The sequence below is a fragment of the Ovis canadensis genome, chromosome 24 (genome assembly GCF_042477335.2).
Source record: "Ovis canadensis isolate MfBH-ARS-UI-01 breed Bighorn chromosome 24, ARS-UI_OviCan_v2, whole genome shotgun sequence".
Lineage (NCBI taxonomy): Eukaryota > Metazoa > Chordata > Mammalia > Artiodactyla > Bovidae > Ovis > Ovis canadensis.
The window spans coordinates 44,512,893-44,536,479 of NC_091268.1; the positions used below are offsets into that span (position 1 = coordinate 44,512,893).

The following is a 23,587-nucleotide window of genomic DNA, read 5'->3' on the forward strand; positions in this document are numbered from 1 at the left end:
AAAGGATTCTAAAGTTGGTTTCAAATGAAGAATAGACATTTCAGTGTTTAATTAGTGATGGGACATGGGCTTTTCACATAGGGTACTGTGAGACCACTCATATTCGAGATGCTATCATTCCTTTTTTTTGGCTGTATCGGGCAGCACAAGGGATCTTAGTTCCCCAAACAAGGATCAAACTTGGATCCCCTGTAGTGGAAGCGTAGGGCATCAACCACTGGATCACCAGGGAAGTCCCAACATTAATGAAGTTAAAGACTCTGCTTCTTACTAACCCTCTGCAACCTGGGGTAGGGGTTTAACCTCTGACTTGATTTACCATTGGTTAGTTAGGAATGGAGAAGGAAATGGCAACCCACTCCAATGTTCTTGCCTGGAGAATCCCAGGGATGGGGGAGCCTGGTGGGCTGCTGTCTCTGGGGTCGCACAGAGTTGGACACAACTGAAGCGACTTAGCAGCAGCAGCAGCAGCAGTTAGAAATAATCATGTAACTGTAAAGCTTGAACCTAATTTTAACATGCTCATTGACTGATTTGGGCATTTTGGATGCTTCACTCTCTTATATACAAAATCTTCTCCTCCGTGTGTGCTCCCCAATTTCTCTCATATTGTTCTTTTTACCAGGAAGTCAGGCAGGGCATGTTGGCAGACAGAAACCCTTCTCTTCCTCTTAATGATGTTAAAGACGATCCCATAAATTCTAGGAAGCTTTGCTTGAGTAGGCAGAATTATAAATGAATCTTCCCCCCCCCCCTCCCCGTAATAGTTAACCATCCTCCCCAGAAATGGAAACAAACAAATCAGCAAAAGAGAACATCAGGAATATGACTGCCTTGTCTTCTTAGCAAGGGGCATCTTGAGTTCCGTCTAACTAATATATCATTTTCACAGGGATTTTCATGATGGTAATGATGATGACCCTGATAGGATAGGATGATGACGGCAAGGATGACGATGATAGACTGAGTAAACAGCAGATGTATTTCTCCCTGCTCCCAGTTTTATCCCAAACTATGGTCTCACCTTCTTTTCACCCGCCCTTCCCCATTCTTCCCGGGGCCCCAGAAGAAACAGGCAAAGTGCGCCCACCTCCCAGACTCCAGGCCTCCTGACCATGCTGCAGGTCCCAAGTGCTTCGGGTTTTAGCTTGTGACCTACCAGCCAGCGGTGAACTCCACGTGGGCATCAAAGAAGCCGGTGACCTGGCCAGTGGCCACCTTCCAGCCCTCAATACGAGCTCGGATCAGTCCCTCTCTTTTCTGGTTTCTCACCACCTTCACCAGCCCGGGGTAGCGTTTGTGGACATACTCCTCCAAGGGGGCCTTCAGCTCCTCTGCAAATGACAAAACACAGGAAGATCCATAAACAGGTCAAATGTGCATCCAACCCACTGTGCGGGCAATGGATCTTCAGATAGTCCAGAGACTCCAGACAAGTTTGCATGTTAGTCATTTTAGTAAAAAGGACAACTGGGTCTGTGTGAGTCAGAAGGCGTCTCTGACTGATGTCCTTCGAGATTTCTTTTCTTTCTGCTCCCCCCTCCTTCCTCGGCCAGCATTCCTGTGCTTGCACTGTCTCCTGGGTCCTGTTTATCCTCTTTATATGGTTTTTTCCACCTGCACATACACTAGTCCTCACAGGATGTGTTCTGGGAGGTCCAGACCCATAGTTACACCCTAGATGCAACATTAACAGGGTTTGTGCTTTGGTCATAGGATGTCAAATCTTCACCCAGCAGTAGAAACGCTACCGTGATGGCAAAAGAAACGCCAACAGGATTGAACGCTCCCTTCTGCCACCAGCAGGTGGTACAAAGAGCATTATTTATATGATCTAATTTAATCCTTACAGCAACCTAGGTGGTGGCTAGATTAATCCCATTAATTTACTACATGAATTCCACTTTGCAAATTAAGAACAGTCTTAGGAAGTGGGCTGCCCTGGTGGTCCACTGGTTAAGAATCCACCTTGCAATGCAGGGGACATGGCTTTGATCCCTGGGGAAGACCTCACAAGCTGCAGGGCAACTAAGCTCATGCACCACAACTCCTGAGCCTGCGCTCTGAAGCCCTTGCTCCACAACAAGAAAAGCCACTGTAATGAGAAGCCCTTGCACAGCAACAGAGTAGCTCCTGTAGTCTGCAATTAGAGAAAGCCCTTGCATAGCAACAAAGACCCAGCACAGCCAAAAATAAATAAACACATATATACAAATAAACATTTTTTTTAAAAAGAACAGTCTTAGGGAGGCTAACCTGTTTTAAGGGCACAACCGAGGAACAGAAGAGATGAATCACAGGCCAAATGTGTCTAACTCCACAGACATTAAGGGATACCCTTGTGTCCTTGAGAATCATCATCTCATCACAAGGGGAAAAAACCCCACATTTTTTGTTTCTATTTTTTAATAGCAGTATGAGACAAGGATGTTAACTAAGCTTACTGCAGCAATTACTTCACAATATGAAAGTGAAAGTCACTCAGTCATGTCTGACTCTTTGTGACCCCATGGACTATACAATCCATAGAATTCTCCAGGCCAGAATACTGGAGTGGGTAGACTTTCCCTTCTCCAGGGGATCTTCCCAACCCAGGGAATGAATCCAGGTCTCCTGTATTGCAAGCAGATTCTTTACTGGCTGAGCCACCAGGGAAGCTTCACAATGTATGTCAGGCAAATCATTATACTGCACACCCTAAACTTATATAGTGCTGTATGTCAATTGTATCTCGATAAAAATGGGGGGAAAATCAGCAGGTGTAGAAAGACAAGCAGGGAAGGGTTGACAGAGAGGGAATTCCAAAATACACATACTCCAAGGACCCACCCTGGCCTGGGACAGTTTCCGGATCTGGAAACAGCCCAGGTGACTCAGATGGGAGTGGTCCACAGACAATACGTTAGGAGACATTGTCACCTCTGCCTCTGCTCTAGAAAAACTCCAAAGGCTGTATTTACAAATGTTGTACAGACCCCTCACTTGCTACTTATACACGGAAACTTTTAGCAAATGCCCTTTGGGTTGCCATTTCCTCCTGCAGGGGATCTTCCCAACCCAGGGATCAAATCCGTGTCTCTTATGCCTCCTACTATGGCAGACTGGTTCTTGACCACTAGCGCCACCTGGGAAGATCTGGCACAGCCAAAAAAGATTAAAAAAAAAAAAAAAAGAATAAATAAGATTTACATATAAGACCCTTTATATGCATTCAAAATCTTAGTTCTAATACTAATTGGTCTATTATTAATATTATTCATATAGGTCTAGCTTTAACTCTCCATCAACAACAATGCATCTTTCTAGCTAATCAATACCGTTTTAAAGTCTAGCCGCTATCATTCTATAGCAGCAGTCACCAGCTTCCAACTTACAAGATTCAGGAACACATTGTTCCAAACAACTGAAGTGACGGCCTCGGGGCTGTCATGGGAACACAGTGAGATGCCAGCATCCAATTAGCAAGGCCCAAGAATGAATGACACTGAGAAGGCTTCACTTCCCAGGCCCTGTATGTGATTCTGGACCTCCTAAAGTACTGGGTTGTTTCCCTGCCTGGATTTAAAATCAATCTGAACACAAGCACTTTCTCAAGATGCTTACACTCTGGGTAAGGAGATGAGACATGTTCAAAAAATTCCAATATTCAGAAGCTAAGAGCCAAAAAAAAAAAAAAAAAAGGCCACAGAGGGAAAGGGTTACAGGGGCACAGAGTATTGTGGACACAGTGGGAAGAGATGACTGCTTAGGAGACGTAGAGTTCCAGAAGACTTCAGATCCCACTTTGGGAAATGTGTGTATTCAGGAGGCAGGGGGCAGAGTTAGAGGACGAGAAAAGCTACAAACAGCATCACAGGGGCAGATTCATACCACGGGTTTGGGCTAAGTCGCTTCAGTCTTGTCTGACTCTTTGTGACCCCATGGACTGTAGCCCGCCAGATCCCTCTGTCCATGGGATTTCCTGGCAAGAATACTAGAGTGGGTTCCCATGCCCTCCTCCAGGGGATCTTCCTGACTCAGGGATCAAACCAGCATCTCTTGCATCTCCCGCATTGGCAGGCGGGTTCTTTACCACTAGTCTACCTGGGAAGCCCAAATGAAGGGTAGAGTTTCCAAAAGGAGAAGCTGTGCATTCATGTCACAGATATTTACAGAGCGCCTCCATGGCTGACAATGACACAATCCCTATTCTTGAAGAGTTGTTCAACAGCCAATGTTAGGAAAGTCAAATGCGTTAGAGAAAATGAGAGCTAAGAACAGGCCACGTGATCTACACAAATTCAGATCAACGGGACCAGTGAAGAAAAAAAAAATGAATTCCCTTCTGAATACAGCTGGGTCCTTTGGGGACAGGGTGAGTTTAGGGAGAAGTGAATGAGCAGGACAGCTCAGGACTAATTTCTAGGAAAGTTGGTCCTGGTGGAACAGAGATGTGACAGCTTGAGGGCACCAGGGTGTTGAGATTTAGAAGTCACTTCCTTGGCTCAGATGGTAAAGAATCTGCCTGCAATGTAGGTGATGGGGGTACGATCCCTGAGTTGGGAAGATCCTCTGGAGAGGCGGATGGCTACCCACTCCAGTGTTCTTGCTTGGAGAATTATATGGACAGAGGCGCCTGGTGGGCTACCATGGGATCTTATAGGGTTGGACATGACTGAGCGACTAACACTTTCACTTTTCAGTTTAAAGCAAGAAAGTCCACAAGCTGACCGAATGAAAACAAGGCCCCCAGGCTCATCATGGAAGGAAACAAATCCTCAATCTGACAGCAGTAAGAAATGTCACATCCATCACTTATCATCCTTAACAGACGGACCACTCCTGGACATTATAATGACAGCAAGAAAAACATTTTACGTAAGATTTTTCTCACTGGCAGACTCAGAGAAGACAATGAAAACTCAATTCTATGGGCTTCCCTGATGGCTCAGTGGTACAGAATCCACCTGGGTCTTGAGGATCCCCTGGAGGAGGAAATGAAAACCTGTTGCAGTATGCTTGCCTGGGAAATTCCCTGCATAGAGGGGTCTCGCAGGCTACAGTCCACAGGCTCGCAAAAGATTTGGACATGACTCAGCGACTAAAACAGCAACTTTGCAAAAATAAATGTTTACCTATGAGTGTTATCAAATCCAATCCTAAATTGGTCTAGAGCCATTTGGGAATGCTTGTGTTTCTTAAGGTTTGGATCAATAACATTTGAGGTCAAGAGGGGAGAGGCAACTACTGCCCTTCTTCGGAACGGACCAGAAGGGAGCTCTATCTGCTTACAATAAAAGGAACAGCCGTCATCCAGACTTTAGGAGTACATGTTGCAACAAGAAAGTTACAGACAGTGAGAATGAAAGCAAAAATCATTATTACAGAATTTTATCCAGACTCTGCAGTTTCAGTGGTATTGGAGAATAAAACATCAGTCTAGTCCCCTGTCTCTAAACCCTGTTCAGAGAAAAGTGTTGACCTAGAAGACTCATCTCCACGTGCTCCCAAAACATGTGCATGAACCTGGGCACCACATGGATGTGAGCTGGGAAGTGGCCACACTGTCCGGGATTGGACTCCATCTCTACCTCTCAACCCTCCTAGTTGTCAAGTCTTGACAATGAGACTTACTGAATGTGCAATTCTCCTCAAGGTATGGAGACTCAAGATAATCAGTCTAAGTTTAGATGTTGTTTCTTCTTTTTTTTAATGCACTAATTTAAAAAAAATTATTGGAGTATAGTTGGGCTTCCCAGGCGGTGTTCGTGGTAAAGAACCCACCTGCCAATGCAGGAGACATAAGAGACGCTGGTTCAATTCCTGAGTTGGGAGGATCCCCTGGAGGAGGATATGGCAACTCACTCCAGTATTCTTGTCTGGAGAATCCCATGGACAGAGGAGCCTGGAGGGTTCCAGTCCATAGTGTCACAAAGAGTTGGACATGACCGAAGTGACTTAGCACACATAACTGATTTACAATGTTGTGTTAATTTCTGCTGTACAGCAAAGTGAATCAGCTATATGTGTATATATACATGCATATATACATATATATACATTTACATATATATATATATATATGCCATATGCATGAGAATTGCCAGTAGGTCTGGGGTGTGGCCCAAGAATTCACATTTCTAACAAGCTCCACGGGGCTGCCACTGCTGTTCTGGTGAACACTCGGAGTAGCTCTGACTTAGAGCCAGTCCCTTATCCAACCCCATCTGTGACGAGTTAACCCCGGCTCATGAAATAGGTCTTATCCGAAATGAGCAGACGCTCCATAATCCCAGTGTTGGCCACTGCTAGTCTCTGCTTTTGCCCGGGCCTTCTTGTTCCACCTTGTCTGAAAGATGGAGCCCCTTGGAGATGACTTGAGTCTAGACAGTGAGGGGTTTGTCTTGCCCAAACTGGGATCCTGATGGCTTCCTTCCACCCACCCCTCACATGGAGCAACCTCCCCATCAAGCCCTTCAACAAGGACCCGGGGGTTCCTGGCTTCTGCTCTCACTCCCACAGCCCGTTACGATGACGAGTGCTACGATTCCACCAACACTGCCTCTGCTGCCGTCAGCAGCACCATCACCACCACAGCCACTTAGAACCAACACTCCTCCCCGCCAACAGCTGCTGAGGTGTGGGCATACTGCTCACTGCGAATGCATGGGTTGTGACAGCTGGGACGAGAAAATAGCACATATGGCATGTTCCAATTAAAAAAAAAAAAACCCAAAAAACAAAACCATCTGCCTCAAAGCCATTGTTCTGCAGAGTGTGAGTTTCCTCTACCTAGGAATCACCGGGCAGGTGATGCAGGTTCCTGGACTGCCCTAAACGAATCTAATTTTCTGGGCTTGGTGGGGCTGACCAGAAGTCCAGATGATTCTCCCACAAACCTCGAACTTCTCAAAAGCACTGCTTGATTTTTTTCTTTCACTGGTTTTACCATGTTAAGATACACATAAAATTAACCTTTCGACCACTTTAAAGTTACAATGGCATCACGTGCATTCGCAGTGTGGCTCAACCATCACCCCTATCTAGTTTCAGAAACTCTCATTACCCCCAAAGGAAGCCCCACATCCATTAAGCAGTCACTCTCCATGTCTGGCCCATCTTCCAGCCCCTGGCACCACTAATCTGCTTTCCATCTCCATGAATGTGTCTGTTCTGGATATTTCAAAACCTGGAGTCATAACAAGATGTGGCCTTTCTGTGTCTGTAAGTCCTGGTCGATTTTGAGGATGAGGGGAAGCAAATTTTTGGGCTTTTTTAAGGTGTGACTTTAAATTCCTTGGCCTTACTGAAGGTCTGATTCCTCATTCTGCTGCCTGTTAGCTTTTTTGACCCCCATTTTGGCTATTTGGTTGACTGGAAGCTTATTTATAAAACCCCTCCAGATTCATCCAAGGGGGTTCTGCTTTCTCTGAGAGGAGGATCCAGCCCTTGGATCTGTGTTCACACCCCTAGAGTCCCCCTGACTCTGACACTAGCCTTTCTCCCCATCCCTGATGGAAACTTCCAGCTCACCATGCTTGGGGGTCTTGAGTTAGCAGAGGGGAAAACCACCATCCAAAATGCAGGTTCAGCACAGCCATCAGGCCTGATGCCCTACGTTTCTGCAGTGCTTTTTATGAGTTTTTTTTTTTTAATGTGTGAATCATCCATGATGCCATCAAGACTCCTCTCACCAAACTCTGAAGGGACAGCAATAACCTAAGAGGCACCCCCCGCCCCTGCTCCCCTCCTCTGCCCCTGCACCACCCTCCATTACATGGACCTGTCTCTGAAATCCTAGCCCTTAAGAACATCCATGGACCTCCCAGGTGGCGCTAGTCATAAAGAACCTGCCTGCCAATGCAGGAGACGTAAGAGACACAGTTTCAATCTCTGGGTGGGGAAATTACCCTGGAGGAGGGCCATGGCAACCCACTCCAATATTCCTGCCTGGAGAATCCCACGGACAGAGAGGCCTGGTGGGCTACAGTCGATAGGGTCGCAAAGAGATGGACACGACTGAAGTGACTTAGCATGTAGGCAGGAACATCCAGGAGGTTGTCATACAGAGTGAAATAAGTCAGAGAAGGAGAAATATTGTGTGACATGCCTTATATGAAGACTCTATAAAGAAATGATACAAATGAACTTATTTACAAATTAGAAACACACTCACAGACTTAGCAAACTTACAGTTGCCAGGGGGAAGGATGGGGAGGAGGGATAGTTAGGGAGTTTGGGACGGACATGTACGCACTGCTATATTTAAAATGCATAACCAACAAGGACCTATTGTAGAGCACAAGGAACTCTGCTCAATGCTATGAGGCAGCCTGGATGGGAGGGGAGTTTGGGGGAGAATGGATACTTGTATATGTCTAGCTGAGTCCTTTGCTGTCCACCTGAAACTATCACAACATTGTTAATTGGCTATACTCCGATATAAAATAAAAAGTTAAAAAAATAACATCCATGGAGAGAGCGAGAGCAAGCATGTGAAAACACAAGACAAAATAACACAGACGATGGCTACGTTGCATGTTTTATTCTCCGGGCATCTCTCAGTTTTGCGGACTTAAATAATGCATTGTCTGACTGTGGGAGTGAAAAAAGAGGCGAGGCGAGAGCTAGAAACTTCAGGAAGAATGGGGGAGATTAAAAAGGGATGCTTTCGGCATGTATGAAAGCATTTTAAAGGCGATGCCACAGTGAGATCAAAGCATGGAGAAAAGAAAGCAAAAGACGAAAAGAAGCAAGAAAAAAGATGTGAGGTGCAAAATACCGAAGTGTTAAACTAAATATATCACACGGAGCAGTGCATTCAGGAAAGAGACTTTGAAAAGGAAAGCCATCTCTGCTTTTATTCCTTTGTTAAGAAATTCCTCTCTACTGCTTCTTCCATTTAAATTTCACCTTTAAAAAAACACAAACAAGAAGCCCAACCCCACAGGAAAATATCGTAATGCCTCTTTGGGGGTGGCTCCAGATTGCTCCCCCAAATTAAGAGCATTCCCCTATCTCACCCCATCAAAAGGCAGTTGAAAATCTGGTACTTGCAGCTGATTCTAATAATAACGTGAATTTAAGCGATAAAATTTGTCTACAGCCTGGAGTGTGTTTTTCTTTCATTATGTTTCTTATTTACTGTGATATTGATTCTGAACTCTCTGAAGCTGGCAAATTTCTTCTCTGAAATAACCGAACTCACCATCTGGAGGCAGGGGCGGTGCTCAGGGGGAGCAAAATGGCACACAGGAAACCCTGGAGAGAGCAGGGTCAGAGCTCAGCATTTGGTTACTTCTTGGAGTTTTCCTTAAACGCAGTTGTCAGGCAGGAATGGAATAAGAGTAAGTTATCTGGTCAGTCTCCCCTTTTCTGATATTTTGGGTACCTCTGTATTCAGAGCCCTGATTTCTCCAAGGTCAAAGGCAGTATGGGTCCTTTGAAGTGAAATGAAAGTCGCTTAGTTATCTCTGACTTTTTGTGACCCCATGGACTGTAGCCCACCAGGCTCCTCTGCCCATGGAATTCTCCAGGCAAGAATACTGGAGTGGGTAGCCATTGCCTTCTCCAGGGGACCTTCTGGAACCCAGGGATGGAACCCGGGGTCCAAAATCACTGTGGATGGTGACTGCAGCCATGACATTAAAAGACGCTGGCTTCTTGGAAGAAAAGCTATGACAAACCTAGACAGTGTATTAAAAAGCAGAGATATTACTTTGCCTACGAAAGTCCGTACAGTCAAAGCTATGGTTTTTCCAGTAGTCACATATGGATGTGAGATCTGGACAATAAAAAAAAGGCTGAGCACCAAAGAACCGATGCTTTTGAACTATGGTGCTGAAGAAGACTCTTGAGAGTCCCTTGGACTGAAAGGAGATCAAACCAGTCAATCCTAAAGGAAATCAACCCTGAATATTCATTGGAAGGACTGATGCTGAAGCTGAAGCTTCAATATTTTGGCCACCTGATGGGAAGAGCCGACTCACTGGAAAAGAACCTGATGCTGGGAAAGATTGAAGGCAAGAGGAAAAGGGGATGACAGAGGATGAGATGGCTGGATGGCATCACCGACTCAATGGACATGAGTTTGAGCAAACTCAGGGAGATGGTGAAAAGAGAGGGAAGCCTGGCGTGCTGCGGTCCATGGGGTCACAAAGAGTCGGATGCAACTTAGCAACTGAACAACAATGGTTCCTACCTGAGAGGGTTGTTTAGGGTGTTAAATAAGAGGATGCCTGCAAAGCACTTAGCTCAGGGCCCGGCACACAGAGGACACTCAATGCATGTCAAACTTGTTACTTGTTTTTTATTGTATGTGTCTCTTTATACGGGTGAACAGAGAATAGACATGTCTTGGGAAACAAGAGGATGACTCTGGCAAGGGGACAGGAGGGCTTCGAGGGTGGGGAGGGAGTCTTGAACCAGGAGGAAGAAGGAAAGCACAGAGAGAGGTGACTCTTGCCAGGGACTCCTCCAGAGTCCTAGTTCCAGGACCAGGATGGCTGAGTAGGAGCCCTGACTCCTGCAAATTCTTTATTATTTTTTTCTTTTTATCAGAGTATAGTTGCTTTACAATGTTGTATTAGTCTCTACTGTACAGCAAAGTGAATCAGCTATACCTAGACATATATCCCCTCTTTTCTGGATTTCCCTCCCTTTTAGGTCACCACAGAGCACTGGGAAGGATTCCCTGTGCTATACAGTAGGCTCTTATTAGTTACCCATTTTATACACAATAGTGTAAATATGTCAATCTCAGTCTCCCAATCCGTCCCACCCCCTTCTCCTACCTTAGAAAGTGAAAGAAAGAAAGTGAAGTCGCTCAGTCGTGTCCGACTCTTTGCGACCCCGTGGACTGCAGCCCACCCGGCTCCTCCGTCCATGGGATTCTCCAGGCAAGAATACTGGAGTGGGGTGCCATTTCTTTCTCCAGGGGATCTTCCCAACCCAGTGTTCGAACTCGGGTCTCCCACATTGCAGGCAGATGCTTTAACCTCTGAACTGCCAGGGAAGCCCTTCCCTATCTCGGTGTCCATATATTTGTTCTCTGCGTCTGTGTCTCTATTTCTGCGAATAAGCTCATCTGTACCGTTTCTCTAGAATCCACATATATGTGCTTAATATATAATACTTGTTTTTCTCTTTCTGACTCTGTATGAGAGTCCCTAGGGCCATGAACTTCTTTTTTAATGGGTATCAGTGAGCATCTCCCAGTGTCAAGAGGGTGTGGTCTAGACTCCAGGAGATGTGTGCTCAGTTAGCACCATGGAGCCGTGCCCAGAAGGGTGAATGGCACGTCAGGCCTCTCTGTGTTTATGCCCCCCACCCCAGGGTTCCTTGACTTCCTTCAGGCATCCTTCACTTGCAGGCCCGCTTGAAGCCAGATGTCCTCCCATGTGTGTAAAACAAGGAAACTAGCGGCCAGGCAGGACCTGGCCATCAGATCCAGAAAGCAGCCATGGTGCCTCGAGGGTCAGAGATAAGGAAGGCTTTGTTCCAACCTGCGTGCAGGTGCCCGGCACGTACCCTCCTGGACTCTGCAGCACAGCCTGAGGCCAAAGAGCCTCTGCCCAGCAAACTGCCCAGAGCTCAGAGCTAAAGCAATCTAAAGATTCTCTCATCAGGACCAACTCAGGACCCACCTCACTTTTCCAAAAAAAAAAAAAAAAAGATTAAAGCTCCAATGCTGCTCCTTGGGGAACAAAGGTGAAAATGGCCACGCCTGGCCTTTCTGACTGTATTTCCACCAACCCTTGGGCTCCCTTGACCCACCTCTCCCTCTGTCTCACCCGATCCCCATCCCCAGCGAGGCTACTGAAGGAGCCTTTTTATTTTTAATCCCTCTTGCTCTGAGGCTGCTCAGCATTGTCACAGGACGTGATCATGCTGCCGCTCTTCAATCCTGTGGCTCAGCAAGTCCCCCATCTCTGACTGGGGCGCTCTCTCTCTGAAGCTCCATCAATTCTTACATGTTGAATCCCATTGCCCGCCTTCCTCTCTGGGACAGGCTGGGAGCTGGGACCCTCTGATGCAGTGCTACAATGCCTGCATTTGAATACACCTCTCCCTGAGCAACCGAATACAAAAAGACTGCATGAGACTAAAAATGACTGTGAAACTGCGGTTGGGGCAAATTCTGGACAAAAGCTCCAAAGAGCCCAAAATACCCAACTGCCACTTTGGAAGAACCTGGAACAAAAGCAGGGTACTGCACAGACCCGCTGCACACAACACCACCTAAGGGGTGGGCTAACTAGCTTAGCCGCCCCTGCACCCACCCCTGCCCTCTTCCCATGTAGGGACTAAGCTGGACCCCCACCTCAGGGAGCCAGCAAGCAAGGGAACCTGTTGCTTGTTCTTGTTCCCCTCTGCTTCAGCAGGGGCCCCAATAAAGCTCCACCTGAGTTTCTTGTCTGGCCTCTGATGAAATTCTATTCCCTGGTGGCTCAGACAGTAGAGAATCCGCTGGCAATGCAGGAGACCTGGGTTTGACCCCTGGGTTGGGATGATCCACTGGAGGAGGGCATGGGAACCCACTCCAGTATTCTTGCCTGGAGAATCCCCACGGACAGAGGAGTCTGGTGGGCTACAGTCAATGGGGTCACAAAGAATCAGATACGACTGAGTGACTAAGCACAAGGAAGCCAAGAACCCTGGTCTATAACATCTCTACATTTCTAGCATTTGTGCCCTGAGATCCAGGTTCGTCTACTTCCCTTCACTGCTGTTCCCTCCCATCCATATGTCCAAGTTCCAACTGTCTCTCACGATACAACTCAAGGGCCACATCCTTCTCAAAGGCCTCACTGATTTCCCCAACTTGTGGGAGCCCCATGTGAATCCCATGGATGTGGTTACAACATGCAAGGTCCATGGTGTGCCTGTCCACCCTGCTCCCTCTGTTTCTTGAGATTTCCCCCAGGGTTACTGGAGTGTGGTAGTTCTGTGCATTACCCTGTCCTCCTGCCACCGTTGGCAGGTCCAGTGAAGGCCATCTGACCCAAACTAGAGCACCAATTCCCTTCCCTGGGATTCCCCTGGAGAGGTGGTCCTGTCCCCCTACAATGACTGAAGCTTAATTACAGTGTCAACATTGGGCCATCTTTGCAGCCATGCTTCCCTCCAGATGGCCTGGAAAACTGGAGGCGGCCAGTCTTCCCAAGCCAACAGGGGGAGGAGGAGCTCAAAGACAGCGGAGCCCGGGAAGAAGAACACTATTATGTCTGAGTGCCTGGGTCTCACTTTCCCTGGGCCCAGCTTCCTTCTCATCTCTGAGGGTGTATAATCCCCTCCAGGACCTTGTATTGTTGGGTCTTGTGTGTGTGTGTTTAGTTATTTAGTCGTGTACGACTCTTTGCAACTCATGGACTATAGCCCGCCAGGCTCCCCTGTCCATGGAATTTTCCAGGCAAGAATACTGGAGTGGGTTGCCATTTCCTCCTCTAGGGGATCTTCTCAACCCAGGGATCAAATCCGAGTCTCTTGCATTTCATGCACTGGCATGTGGATTCTTTACCACTAGTGCCACCTGAGAAGCCCAGTGGGTCTTATCTAATGGAAAACCAAATCTGATCCCAAGGCAAAACTTTCAACATACATTAAAAAAAATTTTTTTTTTGGCTACACAGCATATGGGATATTAGTTCCCCAACCAGAGATCGAACCAGTGCCCCCTGCACTGGAAGCGCAGAGTCTTAACCAGCGGCCCACTGGGGAAGTCTCTCAACTTAGCTTTTTAATTACTCCTGGTTCTGTAGGAATGCAACCCATTCCCCTTGGTATCACAGTCAAGGTCGCCAAAGTTAAAACAGAAACTTTTCCTCCACTGGAAGTTTGGCTGGAAGACGCACAATTAATCTGTAGAGAAGTTGTCACATAGATGGAATAAAAGACCAGAAAGTTTGACTGAATGTGTGTTTACCGTAATTCAAGCAATGAGACCCTTAAGCATTTATCCCAGATAAATGAAAATTTATTTTTGTATCAACATCTGTACACCAATGTTCACAGCACCCAAATCTCCTTCCACTGATGAAGGACTAAAGAAACTGGGGATCCTTCATTGCAGTGCAGAGTCTCTAGCTGCAATGCGGCATGTGGGATGTTAGTTCCCTGATCAGGGATCAAACTTTCATCTGCCGCATTGCAAGAAGGATTCTTAACCACTGGACCATCAGGGAAGTCTCTGTACTAGAGCTTTGCAAGAGGTTACCAGTGGGGGAAACTCAGAGAAGGGCACAGACCCCTTGTACATTTTTGCAACTTTTTGTGAATCTAAAATTATTTGAAAATAACGAGGTTTTGTGTTGTTGTTTTTTTAAGCAGTTAACATAGGAAGGTGTAGCTGAGTTCTCACATTATCTCTAGTGTAAAGATACACTCACTCCTTCTCCTCTTCTCCCCATGGCCTGAAAATACCACAGGGGGGAGTGCAAATGTACAACCTAATTGTGGTTACAGACCCACAGAGCAAATGCTGTCACACTGCAGTGATCTGGTTGGGGAAAAAAAAACAAGTATTATTTCCAATTAGTAAGGCTCTTTACAGGTTGGGGAGAGGCAGGTGCTGTTCCAGTAAGGAAGCCTGGCCCAGTATGGAGCAGTGTGATAACAAGGTGTCCCTTGGCTACTTCACTCAGAGCCTCAACACAGGAAAAAATGTTATCTTCCCAAAACACATGACCTCTCCTATCTCTGCAATGATAAACCAAGAAGAAAAGCAAACAATGCCAGTATGCCTTCTCTAAAATCCCTTTTGAAAGCCCGGAGGGTTGCGCCTCCCATTGAAGAGTTTTCTAACTCAATACATCGTGCTTTCAACCAGTGAACACACAACCAAGAGAAGCGCTTGATCAGGGGTGCTCACTCACGGGGAACTGTGAGTGACAAGGTCTACGCCCACCCAGGGCACCAAGAGACGCAAATCGTGACGACTGGAGACAGGTGGCTTTTGAGATCTAAACAAACACAAGGGCACTGAAGCCAAGATATGTATTGGGTTGGCCAAAAAGTTCATTTGGGTTTTACATGGAAAACGCCGAATGAACTTTTTGGCCAATTCAATAGAACAATGCTAAACACAAAAACTCCCAGGATGATGCCAGGGGGAGTACAAACACTGCTTTGCACACGTACCTTTTAAAGGAACAGATCCAGCCAGCCCTGTAACTCAGCAGTCCACAAGGCACTGGGGACACAAGCGCAGAAGGGCTCTGGTTCTTGCCCTCAGTTGAGAGACGGGCAAGTGCACGGGGATAATACAGCGAGCTAAGTGCTGAGCCAAATGATACACTGATGTCCAGGAGCAGAGGCTGAGAGGGTCCCCAACCCAGCTACATCTAGGAAATCCAGGAAGGCTTCTCAGTGGAGGTGACACAAAAATAGATGTTGAGGAATCAGCTGGAGTTGGCAAATCAAGTAACACCACAAGCACACTCAATAGTTACACGTTTGATTATACTGCCAGAACTTTTACTGGATTGGCCAAAAGTTCATTCAGGATTTTCCATACTATCTTACGGAGAAACCTGAACCATGTTTTGGCCAACTCAGTACAATGTGCTTTACAAGTATCACCAAGAAAGCCCATAATTTAAACTCTGCATAAAAGCCACTATCACCCACAATTTACTCAAGCTCAGAAAAGGTAGGTGCCTTAGCCAAGACCTCCACATACTGCTTAAGGAAAAGAGGAAAAAAGTTTTTAAAAAATAGTTAGAAACTACTGATAAGACATATATTATGCATATAATTTTATGCATTAAAGATTATAATAGTGGAAATGAAGAAGTTTCTAATATTATTTCAACTTAACGGCTACTGTTACCCTTCAGTTTGGAAGGCACAGCAAAGTTCCAGGGGAATCTGGACTTGACATATCCAAAAGGTAAACTCAGTCCCTCTCCCAAACGTGGTGGTGGTTCAGTTGCTCAGTCATGTCTGACTCTGCGATGCCATGGACGATAGCCCACCAGGGTCCTCTGTCCACGGGGTTTTCTAGGCAAGAATACTGCAGTGGGTTGCCATTTCCTTCTCCAGGGGATCTTCCTGACCCAGGGGTCGAACCTGTGTTTCTTGTGCCTCCTGCATTGGCAGGCAGATTCTTTACCACTGGGCCACCATATTGCTTATCTTAATGGAGAGCACCAACCTGTCCTGTCTCTGTAGCGAGGACCCTGGGACTCCTCTCTGACCCCTCCCTCTCGTTTACCCTCCTTCATAACCAATCAGTCCTCATGTGATTCAGTCTCAATGTTTCCAAATCTAAAACATTTTAGCATATGAAAACAAATATTTCAAATAAATGGTGAGGATGAATTATTAAATACCTCTAGATAACCATACTTTCAGACAGGAGTCTCTAGACGAAAACTTTCTCAGACCTGATATAAAAATATTTAGTTTGTTGGAATTTACTTTGAAAAGGAATGTTTACCTATAAGAAAATATGCATAAATATTTGTACCTTCTAAGGATTATAAATAACTTCCTTAGGACATTCCTCGAGGAAAAGACTGATGGATTTGACTATATAAAATGCACCATTTATGCTTGTCTAAAAACATTGTCAACAAATTAAAGTGAGAGCTCAAATTGAGAGAAGTATCTATAAAATGAAGGTAAAAAGTTTTTTTAATATATACAAAGTTCTTATAAATCAATAAGATAAATATTCCAATAGAAAAAAATTGAGTGTCATTAGCAGGCAAATCCATTAAGAAAGAAAATATGGTCAAATATACGAAAAAGTGTTCAACACCACTAACATTCCAAAAATGCAGATTTAAAATGAAAAATGATATGCATTTGTGACTCACCAGAACAGCAAAGATGACAAAGATGAATGAGGTCTAGTGTTGGTGAGGATACAAAGAAAGAGACACTTTCACATACTTTTCATGAGACAGTATATGCATTTGGAGAACAAAGTCAATTTCTATGAAAGTTCTTAAAAATGAATATAGAATTTCTGAGATAAGATGATGAATGTAACTCACAAATTTGACACAAGCTGCTGAAGACTATAGGAAAGGGATTCAAAAATGAAATAAACAAACCTATGACCTTCAAGATCAGAGAAGACACAAGGTGAGACATTAGCCACAAAGCTAGGGAGCCTGGAAAGGGGATTCACAGATTGACAGATGTGTCTGATGCCTCTGCTGCCAAACCTAGGAAGTCTAAACACTCAGTGTGTGTGTGTGTGTGTGTGTGTGTGCGTGTGTGTGTGTGTGTGTACACATGTATATATAGTGTGAAATTTTACTTTACAGTTCAATGAGAGTAAATATAATCACATTGTTGTACAAGCACACCACCACCATCCATCTCCAGAACTTTTTCACCTTCTCAAACTGAAACTCTGAATCCATGATACAATAATGCCCCATTTTTCTCTCCTCCAGCCCCTGGCTGTCTAATCACCTTTTAAGAGGTAATCATGAGCAGACAATAGGCTAGCTGGACAAGCAAGAAAGCCCCCAAGGTGGGAGATAGAAACTACATAACAAAGAGGGGAAAAAGAAAAGCACCCTGTGGAAACAGACTACACAGGGAGAAAACTGAAAAAACAAACAAGACATTATTAATATCCTCCAAGGGATCAGAAAACATATTGCTTCCATTAAATAAAAACAATACACTATAAAAAGAAACTTTCAGAGAATAAAAATGAGAACTTGGAAGCAAAATCGTGATAGCAGAAATGAAAAAACTGAAAAGAAGGGAAAGGAAATAAAATTGAAGAAAGCAAATATATTAGATCAAAAAGATAAGGAAAGATGGCAGAGAGAAGATAAGAAAATTAGGGGTTTCAATCTAGGAGGTTTAATAATGGAATATAATGAGAGATGCCTACAGAGAGAATTGAGAAGAATGGGGAGGAATTACCAATTAAATATTCTAAGAAATTTTCCAAAAACTGACAGTAGATTCCACACTGATGCCACTGAATGACCAAAGGATGAAAATGAACCTACAAGGCTCATCATTGTGAATTTCCAAACAAAATGAAGATTCCAGAAAGGAAAGAAACATGCAAAAGATTAAGGCATCAGGACTCCGTTTCTTCTAAAAAACACTAAAAGATGGAAAATAATGGCGCAAACCCATCAACATTCTGAAAAAAAAAAAAGTGATATCTAATTCAATCAGGTCATCATTCACACATCATCTTTCTGTCCTAAGAAAGATTAGGACAAAGCTTCTTTCAGACATGGATGATCTCAAAAGATTCTATCTTCCTTATAATATTTCTCAGGAAGCCTGAGACATTGAGTTTCACCAAAATAACGACGTAAACCAAGAAAGAGAGATGGAATCAAACATAGGTGGGGGGCAAAAGAGAGCTCCAGGAGGACGAGGAAGAGATACACACACCATGGCCACTGTCCATATGGGTGTGGTGTGACTGGATGCAGATGTGTTAGGGGCTATTAACTATCTGCCCTGCAACCTGACCACACTTAGAGCTGAGGGTAGATCATTTGAAGGAGTCTGGTCCCCATTCTTCCCTATAACTAGATGTTCTGACCAGAGGCTAAGTGTGTGCTGGTACTCCACACCTGCTGCCTGGATCAGCTGAGGACATTGATTGCATCCTGATACTTCCCCCGAAGGCAGAAAGTACACTCTGATGAGGTTAGAAGCAGAAAACACAGGTCAGTTCATTCCATCTGTCCAGATTTCCTGCCTTATACCCACTATCTGGTTCACACAGTAGCCCTGCCAGGTGCCCCCACCAGGGTGAGCCCGGTGCTTCTCTGGGGTCACTGATGACCGAGATGGCTTCCCCAGAAGAAGCTTTTGTAAGCCTTTGTTGCTGTTCAGTTGGTCAGCTGTGTCCAACTCTTTGTGACCCCATGGACTGTAGCCCACCAGGCTCCTGGTTCCTAGGTCCATGGGGATTCTCCAGGCAAGAATACCAGAGTGGGTTGCCATGCCTTCCTCCAGGGGATCTTCCCAACCCAGGGATCGAATCTAGGTCTCCTACATTGCAGGAGGATTTTTTTTTTTTTTAATCAGCTGAGCTACCTGGAAAGTCAGAGAACCATGAGTGATCCCAAGTGAAGCAGAAAGAGGAAGAACTGGAGAATAATCAGAAGACAGTGGTGCCAGGGCCTCCAGATGAGAAAGATGCCAAGAAGGAAGCTGCTAGCAAGGTCAGATGTGGCCACATAGGAGTGATTTCAGTATAAATAACTCACAAGGATACCAAGAATTGCCCCTTCCTTGGGCTTAATGTAGGCCAATGTCAATATTCAAGGTGAATGAAACAAATGACTTAGAAAAAAAAAAAACTAATTAGGAAAGTCCCTGATTTACCTGTGTACACAGATCCAGAGTCACCTGACTATTTGCCCTTTTCCCTGAGCCTGTTTGTTTTTTTTTTTTTTAATTCCTTTAAAAGCCTATTTTTTTCCTTGAATGTATGTGATCACATGGAAGTGAAGGGCTACAGTTCTCACCTGAGCTGGTCTTTACTGGCCTGAGAAAGAACCATTCTACCCTCATTAAAATGATGGTTGCACAACATTTTTTTAAATAAAAAGGGATATTTCTGCTTCACAGTTCAGGGAAGGAAAACAAGAAAAAGATTAACTTGTTTTTATTATAGGAGCCTCATGTAAAACATGCATGAAAAAAAGAGGTGAGAACATGGGTAAATGAGCAGTTGCTTCTGGTTAGTCTCCTTGGTATTTGTTTTTGTCCAATTATATGCATTTTTTTGATAGATTCAAATGTCCCTACATAGAGCGTGCATTACTTTTCAGATCAGGGAAAAAAACTGGTAAGGCTTGAAAAAATGTTTTAATCAAATTCAGACAGAAGGTAAGCAGGGATAACAATATTAATGTTAGACAAACGATATTCATGCAGGGGGAAAAAAAGCATGTTTTTAAGATAAAGGGAGCATTACATAATGGTAACAACCACTGCTAATAGTGAAGCCAGGCAGATACAAATCTATAGTTGCCAAAGAAACTGACAACAAGATATAGAAATCAAATGCTATTAAGAACCCAGGAAGGAGAGGATATTGTAGGAGGAGATTTTAAAACACCATTATCGAAAAGATGTAAGAAAATAAACTCATAGTCTAGCTAAATACACAAAATTGATGTCTGGCAGGAATTCATTTTCATGATTACAGTGTGTGTGTGTGGGGGGGTCTTTTCAAGTGTGTATAGAACATTTACAAAATCTGTTAATACTCGTCACAAAGAAAAAAAAAGTTAAATTCCTCTTCCAGATAAAGAGAAGGCACGTTTAGCCTGGAGAAAAATATAGATGCTAAACCTGGGAAAGAAAAGAGGGAAACTCTATTAATGTAGTCCATTCTGGGTTGCCTAGGTAGCTCAGGGGACAGGGGAAGATGAATGAGAATTAACTTGAGGATCAGACTGAAACAAATACCTCTTCCCCACTTTTTCTCACCCACTAAACAGCTTCATTTAGACCTGAAGTATGAACCACTGAAATGGCACTTAACCCAGTGGGTTTCAAAGTGTGGTCCCTACACCAGTAGCACATCAGGAAGCTTGTGAAAAATGTAAATTCTTAGACCCATCCCAGATCTCATGATGCAGAACTTCTTCCAAGTCAGGGTTCCAGGAGGTGCTGATGTGAAAGCATCCTATGCTAAAGGTGTATCAATACCCCAGCTCCCTCGCCCTTGAGTAGATGGCCTCCTGAGGGGTGGGCGTAAACTCTGGCTTTGCCTTCCCTTCTTTCTCTTACTTCCCTACTCCTCTGATGATGCACTTTACCTCCCAAAGAAACTACTGCCCTCAAATCTTAGTTTCAGGGGCTGTTCTGGGGGAACCCACACTAAGACATCTACCGGAGACCCCTGTTCTCTCAGAGCTCATGTTCTGGTTGACACTAGCTTATCCTTCCACGTCTTCCTCGCAGGCTGAGTCTGCCGAGATCTCCTCTTGGGGAAGGGGCCCCACTGGTAGTGTCCTCTCCCCAATTCAGTCTAGAACCTACTGTCTGCTTTTTGCTCTGGGTCTTCTAGCTCTCCTCTGCACCACCTCTGGTTACTTCCCTAGCCCCTAACACCCCTTTTCCAGCCCTGTTCAGCTTCATTGCTTACTGTCCAGCTGAGCTGTAAATGGAAGAACAAATCTGACTCCATGATAGATCTGTTCCTTTTACTTTAACCTTTGTGCTCTGTTGCCTGTCATGCTTAGCCAGGCTGGCTCTGCACCTTTTGTAAAAGAATGTTGCCTATAGCCTGAAACATACAAGACAGCCTATTTTCAAGACTCTAACCTTTAAGGGCATAACATTTTTCCATTCATCCAGAGATAAAAGTTGCAGAACAGAGAATAACATTAGTCTCCTTGGAGGTTTACAGAAGCATCCTGACCTGGCCTAGTGGACAGCTGCAAGAACAAAGGATTCCAACACCAAGAAGTTGGTGACGACTAACATGGTGCCTCCCTCCCCTGCCTTTAAAAGTGCTTTGCTGAAATGTTACCAGGAGTTTGGGGCTTTTTAAGCATGAACCACTTGTCTCCTTGCATAGCCCTGTCTGCTCCAAACTCCAGTGTTTCTGTTGGTTTGACCTCACTGTGTGTCGGGCACATGAACTTTTGTTCAGTAACAGGGTCAGACTCACAGAGGGTTGGCTACCAGCCAGGCCCTGTGAAACCAGACCCTGCCCAGCTGTGCAGGACACAGTGACCTCACATGCTGTGTGCTCCAGGAAGTACAAGGAGCTGAGGCAGCACAGAGCAAGTGTCTCAGGATGCCAACAAAGGAATCTCCCATGAACTGACAGATAGGGGACACGTGGGGAGTAAGTGGGACTAGCCAGCAAATGGAGCAGAAGTATGAGCCAGGATTCCTTGCAGAGAGTTGGTAAGTACGTCTGAAGCCAGAGGTCTGCAGGTGCAAGCTGAGAGGCTGCAGAGAAAGCCAGTGGAGCCGCGACTTACGAGGCTTCAGGAACTGAAAGAACCGCCTTCTCCCAAGAAGACTCTCAAGGTCAGTTTTAGAAGAAAATAGATCATGAAATGGCCAGAGAAAAAGGGAGGAAAATAAGGATATGAAAAATCCAGCAAATGACTCATTAGCCCTCCAACTCTGGAGGCCCAGAAGATGGTGATGCCCTGAGGGTGCATTACTGGGTCCAGACCTAATCAAACCCTTCCCTGGTAACAGTCAACAGGTTCAGAAGGGGCAAGGGGACTTCAACTCCTGGGCTGATGAAATGTGATAGACTCCTCAGAGCTCCTGAAGATAATCAGGTTCCCAACAGGATCCATGACACCGTCCGGCCTTTACTTCACCCTCTCCTGACCCAGGATCACAGGGTAATCTACTGATCACAACGAAAGCAAGGAGTTCAGTTTGCCCCTAATCCTTCCATTTCTCAGAAGATAAACCTCCCTGGCCTGAAGCATGCACACTGGCTGCCTTCCTTTGGGGTCCTCAGCTCGTGTGGGTTTCTCCCTGCAGTGAGTTTTGTAGGCTGAGAGGCAAAACAAAGGCACAGTTAGCCAAAGCAAGCCCTCTAAAACCACCTTGACACCAGACCTCCATCTCCAAGGACTTCAAAGGCATTTTGTTATTGCTCTCCAATATTTGCTTGTTTTCTATTTTTTTAATTGAGCCATTATTCCTAGCAGAAGTGAACGCGAAAAGATCTGCAAACATGGTGCACTTCTACCGACAGTCATTCTGGGCACAGTGGCACAGAAGGAAATTCTGACATATGATAAACAGTTCCCATCACAGGACAGAACTCTCCTTTTTCTTCTGCCTCTCAGAAAAGGACAAGGGAGACGGAGTGGGGGGACTGCAGAGGAATTCAGCTCTTCCATGTCATGTACTTTGTAATACGAGGAGGGGAATTCGTCCAGACACATAACCAGTTACTCATTCTTAGGAGCCCTAGAGCAGTGGTCCCCAACCATTTTGGCAGCAGGGATAGATTTCGTGGGAGACAATTTTTCCGTGGAGATGGGGATGGTTTCCAGATGATTCTCATTAGGGGCATGCAACCTATATCCCTCGCCTGTGCAATTCACAGTAGGGCTGGTGCTACTATGAGAATCTAATGCTGCCGCTGATCTGACAGGAGGTGGAACTCATGCAGTAATGTGAGCGATGGGGAGCAGCTGTAAATACAGATGAAGCTTTGCTCATGTGCTGGCCTGCGACTCACCTCCTGCTGTGCAGCCTGGGGGGACTGGGAGACCCCTGCCCTGGAGGACTCAAGTAATGAACTAGTGTTTGCTTGAATTAATTCCCCCCAAACAGCCCCCATTCCACAGCTATGCCCCAGAGACAGGAGACAAAGACACTTGGGCTCAGGATGGAATGAAATAAGGGCACATCCCCTCATTGACACTGTGTGTTGTGTCCTTGCATCTTTTCAAAAAATAGCACACAGGCTGGCGGCCCCCATACCTTCGTCACTGTTGTCATCCACTAGGATGATTTCCTTCAGCAGGTGGGTCGGCGTGTGGTTGACCGCGCTGTGAACTGAGCGCAGGATCACCGACAGGGCCTCGTTCACAAAGATAAATATGATGGATATCTGGGGCAGCTCCTTGGAGTACTTCAGCTCCTTACACCTGAAGGAAGAGAGCAG

At 45.3% G+C, this 23,587-nt stretch overlaps 1 protein-coding gene across 1 annotated transcript in view; it reads right to left on the bottom strand.

Annotated features, from left to right (window-relative positions):
• Positions 1 to 23,587, bottom strand: part of GALNT17 (polypeptide N-acetylgalactosaminyltransferase 17) — a 428,403-nt gene that overhangs the window by 192,304 nt on the left and 212,512 nt on the right. Inside the window, exons 3-4 of the mRNA XM_069570961.1 lie at positions 23,404 to 23,570; positions 1,160 to 1,334 (exon numbers count right to left, since the gene is read on the bottom strand). Of these exons, the coding sequence (XP_069427062.1) occupies positions 1,160 to 1,334; positions 23,404 to 23,570 (342 nt within the window). The remainder of the gene's footprint in view (positions 1 to 1,159; positions 1,335 to 23,403; positions 23,571 to 23,587) is intronic.